We start from the raw sequence: 4,550 nt of genomic DNA, 5'->3' as shown, positions 1-4,550 counted from the left end.
CTATGTTACTTTTGAAACAATGAATTTGTAATGATCTACGGGTCTCGTACTTATGTTAATTGCTTCTATTCATAGAAGCATACTATCGTTTATAAAACTTATGATGTTGGTTATGACGTCACTTTTTCTTATGAATGCAAACTTATTTTAAAACAGCATATAGTGTTTGACCTTGCAATGATCCTATTGTTGATGATCCGTACACGTTATTTTTGTACGGGGCACCACAACTGGGCTACTGGAAAAGTTGATTTCCAGATTGTTCAGTTCGAGTAGATAACTTTTCGTTTAAGACTTGTCTTAATCCGACTTACGGTTTAGGATTTATAGCCTTCCGAAAGTCACTACGCCCTTTTAACGTTGTGCTGAAATTTCTGACCTACTCGCACTTAAACCGTCTCCACGGTCAAACGAAGACGAGTTTGGTTCTGAAAATTGGTCAGTGGTTAAAGGACTCATATACAAAGCCATGACCACTGTTCTCACCTCATTTCAGTTTGTATAGAGGTCGTGGCAGCTGAACGAAGTCAGCCTTTGTTTCGATCTCTATTCTTGATTGGAAACTTACTTTACTTTTTACTTATGTTGTTGGTGATGGTGATACTTAAGACCTAATTTACATACTTTTAAACCTTTGGGAAAGATTTACTGACTTAGTAACTTTTAACTTTGGTTGAGGACCTTTCGAACCAACTACTTGCTTACTTATCTCGTACTGACTTTACTACTTTTCACTATGAGTTATAGCATCCCTTTTTACTTTAACTATTTTGAGAACTGAAAATGCATGCGCTTTTTAAGTTTTACATACTAGGCATGAGTACTTAAACTTTATATATGTGTGAGTTATACAACGGCATAAACTTTTCCCTTAGCTCGGTAACGTTTAGTCATTGGTTTTTGAACCGGTGAACGCGAATCTTAGATATAGATCCATAGGGTTTGACATCCCCACTCGGGCTAGTAGCGCTAGCATTTAACGAGTGTTTAATACTTCGTAAACTTACGCACTCGCCAAGTGTACTTTTAGGGGGTGATATTACGTTAAGTTAGTTACCAAGTGCCCACGGTTGAACATATACTTTTCATACTGTTTTGAAATACGAAATCTCGTGGCCTACCTTACATTACTGTTATACTTAAACTATTGCTCACCAACATTCGTGTTGACGTTTTTAAGCATGTTTTCTCAGGTGCTTAGAGGTTTGATGCTTCCGCTGTAGTAGTCTTGCTGTGTAGACTCCCGCTGCTTTTGTTAGAGATGTCTCTGCATGAAACGTTTACCTTGCATTCACAACTATGTTACTTTTGAAACAATGAATTTGTAATGACCATTGGGTCTCTTACTTATGTTAATTGCTTTTATTCGTAGAAGCCTACTATATGTTGTAAAACTTTTGATGTTGGATATGACGTCACCCTTTCTTATGAATGCAAACTTATTTTAAAACAGCATATAGTGTTTGACCTTGTAATGATCCTGTTGTTGATGATCCGTACACGTTAATTTTGTACGGGGCATCACACATACTCCCTTGCTGCTTAATACTAATAATGATGCCTCACTAGATTTTGGGCCAAAACCTTTTCGATTCTTTAATGTTTGGATGTATCATCCGGACTTTGCTAATCTGGTAAATGAATGTTGGGCGAGTCCTATTACCGAGAATAGTGCTATGGTGGTACTCAATAAAAAGCTACAACGTTTAAAACACTCCATCAAACAGTGGGTGAGCTCTATTTTTGGTAACTTGGACAGGTAGATATCGGATTTGGAGGAAAAAATCAATAATTGGGAATCTTTAGCTGAGATATCTACTCCTACTGATTCTGAGGTTGAGGCGCATTGGAGGATGTTCATTCCCTACAAAATCTATTAAAAACAAATGGTCAATTATGAAGCAAAAAAGTAGGGTTCGTTGGGCAATCGATGGCGATGAAAACTCTCGATTCTTCCATACGGTAGTGAAATCCAGGCAATCCTTTAACGCCATAAAAGGAATTAATATCGATGGCTGCTGGGTAACTAATCCTGCTGCTATTAAACTTTCGGCGTCGAATTTCTTTGCAGGTAGATTTAAGTCTGACTGTACTTGTAGACCTTCTTTTACAAGTTCAAATTTTCTTACACTTGAAGAGGAAGATGTGTGCATGTTGGAGGCTGGATTTAGTGTGGAAGAGATTAAACAAGTCGTCTGGGATTGTGTAATCTCTAAAGCTCCCGGGCCGGACGGGTTTAATTTTAACTTCATTAAACGCTTCTGGGACACTCTTGAAGTAGATATTGTTAACGGTGTCATGGAATTCTCGCATACTGGAGTTTTTGGCAGAGGGTGCAATAGCTCTTTTATTTCCTTAATACCCAAGATCCAAGATCCATTGGGCTTTAAAGACTTTCAGCCCATCAGTTTAATTGGGTGCTTTTATAAAATCGTGGCTACCCTTCTCTCAAATCGGCTGAAAAGAGTTATCTCCAAGGTGATCAGCTCGTGTCAATCCGCCTTTATAAAAGGACGACAAATCCTTGACAGAATTTTAATTGCCAATGAAGTAATTCATGAGTGTAAGAAGAACCGAAAGAAGATGTTTTTATTTAAAGTTGATTTTGAACGAGCATTTAATAGTATTGATTGGGCTTTTCTCGATGATATTCTTAGACAAATGAATTTTGGTCCAACATGGAGAAAATGGATAAATGGCTGTCTTAAGTCTGCCCGTTCTTCGATTCTCATTAATGGGTCACCAACAGAAGAGTTTCAACTGGAGAAAGGGTTGAGGCAAGGGGATCCACTATCTCCCTTCCTGTTCATTATTGCGGTGGAGGCCCTAAATGTAGCTATGAATGAGGCTATCAATTCTAATCTCTTCAAGGATATTTCAGTCGGTTGCGATAATGTTATTATCTCACACCTTTTTTTTTGGCGAATGGTCAGCTGAAAATGCCTCCAATCTTATCAGGATCCTCAATTGCTTCGGATATGCATCAGGTCTCAACATTAATTTTTCAAAAAGTAAGTTGTTTGCTGTTAATGTTTCGGATTCTGATATTGGTAATCTAGCAAATTTGTTATCATGTACTCCGGGTTAGCTCCCTTTTAATTATCTGGGCATGCCAGTGGGCGAACGTATGACATCAATTAATGCTTGGGGAGATGTGGTAAATAAATTCAATTCAAAACTTAATGGGTGGAAAGCCAATCTCCTCTCAATCGGGGGAAGATTGACCTTGAATAAAGCTGTGTTGAGCAGTCCTCTTTATCTGATGTCTTTGTACAAAATCCCAAATAGTGTGCTCGATTCGCTTGAAGCAATTAGGCGAAATTTCTTTGGAATAATTTTAATAAGAAAAAAAATTATTTGGATTAACTGGGATCAAACAAGGGTTCCTAAATTGAACGGAGGTTTGGGAATCGGGAGTTTAAAAGCAAAAAACTTGAGCCTACTATGTAAATGGTGGTGGAGATTTAGGCACGAACCAAACGCACTTTGGTGCAAAGTAATTCAATCATTATATGGGCAGGAAGGTGTGTTAAACACCGATCATGTGCCAACTAATCTTTCGCCTATTTGGAAACAAATAAGAAATGTGGTTTTGCTCTTGATTAGATGGGGATTGTTTTTTCAAAGTCTATTACTAAACAAATTGGAAGTGGGAATGATACCAGCTTTTGGCATGATCTTTGGTTTCCACATTTGAATCAGTGCTTGAAAAATGCTTACCTGCGACTATATGCGATTGAATCTGATAGAAACGCGACTGTTAGCATGCGTTTGTGTAACTCAGGGGGTGGTCTGTGTAACTCAGGGGGTGGTCTGGTCGGTAAGTGGGGCTGGTTGACTCGACTAAGGGGCGGGACTTGCTCCGAGCTATCTGATCTTGAAGATAGGATTGACACCCTTAACTCTCTTTCGACTCAATCGGATTCATGGAAGTGGACTTTACATAATTCGGGTAAATTTTCGGTAAAAATCCTTTCCTCTCTTTGTGACCAAAAACTACTTGGGTCAAATCCAATACAAGGTGCACTTTCTTGTCGTTGGATTCCTTACGTCCCCAAAAAAGTAAATATCTTTATTCGGAGGCTTGGTATGAATCGGTTACCTACTCGGTGCAACTTAGTATCGAAGGGTGTCACACTTCCTTCCCTGATGTGCCCGTTTTGTAACAGAGTTGAGGAAGACATCGATCACTTATTTTCGTCATGTGATATGTCTATTACTCTTTGGAGAGGTTTTTTTGAGTTGGTGGGGTATTTTGTGCCAAGTCCCGGTTGGAGTTCCAAATATACTTAACTCGCCAAGTTTTGATTTGGGTTCGGAGGATTTAAACTTGATTTGTCTTTCAGTGCGATACATCTTACTATGGTCCATATGGAATTGGCGCAACAATTTAATTCATTCATCACCGGACAAAAGAAACGTCATCATTAATAAAGACATCCTTGGAGAGGTAAAAGTGCTTTCCCACCTATGGATCTCGAGTAGAAAAGGAAAGATCTCAAAAGATTTTGGATCCTGGCTTCGCAACCGAAATTGATGTAATCGTTTAT

The 4,550-nt window shown here is 38.7% G+C and overlaps 1 protein-coding gene across 1 annotated transcript; it reads left to right on the top strand.

Annotated features, from left to right (window-relative positions):
- The first annotated feature begins 1,896 nt into the window (after window positions 1-1,896).
- Window positions 1,897-4,293, top strand: LOC139854840 (uncharacterized). The gene is made up of 4 exons (XM_071844120.1): window positions 1,897-2,832; window positions 2,934-2,987; window positions 3,089-3,589; window positions 3,703-4,293. The coding sequence occupies exons 1-4, from the start codon at window positions 1,897-1,899 to the stop codon at window positions 4,291-4,293; spliced, it is 2,082 nt and encodes a 693-aa protein (XP_071700221.1).
- Window positions 4,294-4,550: the final 257 nt, after the last annotated feature.

This window comes from Rutidosis leptorrhynchoides, chromosome 6 (genome assembly GCF_046630445.1).
Source record: "Rutidosis leptorrhynchoides isolate AG116_Rl617_1_P2 chromosome 6, CSIRO_AGI_Rlap_v1, whole genome shotgun sequence".
NCBI lineage: Eukaryota > Viridiplantae > Streptophyta > Magnoliopsida > Asterales > Asteraceae > Rutidosis > Rutidosis leptorrhynchoides.
Note: the sequence above shows the minus strand (reverse complement) of the source record. Positions and strands in the feature narration are given on the sequence as shown.

Excerpts from the sequence above, each read along its gene's own strand:
- LOC139854840 (XM_071844120.1), top strand. The coding sequence starts at position 1,897 with ATGAAGCAAAAAAGTAGGGTTCGTTGGGCAATCGATGGCGATGAAAAC. Across the intron at positions 2,833-2,933 it reads TTGCGGTGGAGGCCCTAAAT|CTGAAAATGCCTCCAATCTT; the intron begins GTAGCTATGAAT and ends GCGAATGGTCAG. Across the intron at positions 2,988-3,088 it reads TTGCTTCGGATATGCATCAG|CTCCCTTTTAATTATCTGGG; the intron begins GTCTCAACATTA and ends ACTCCGGGTTAG.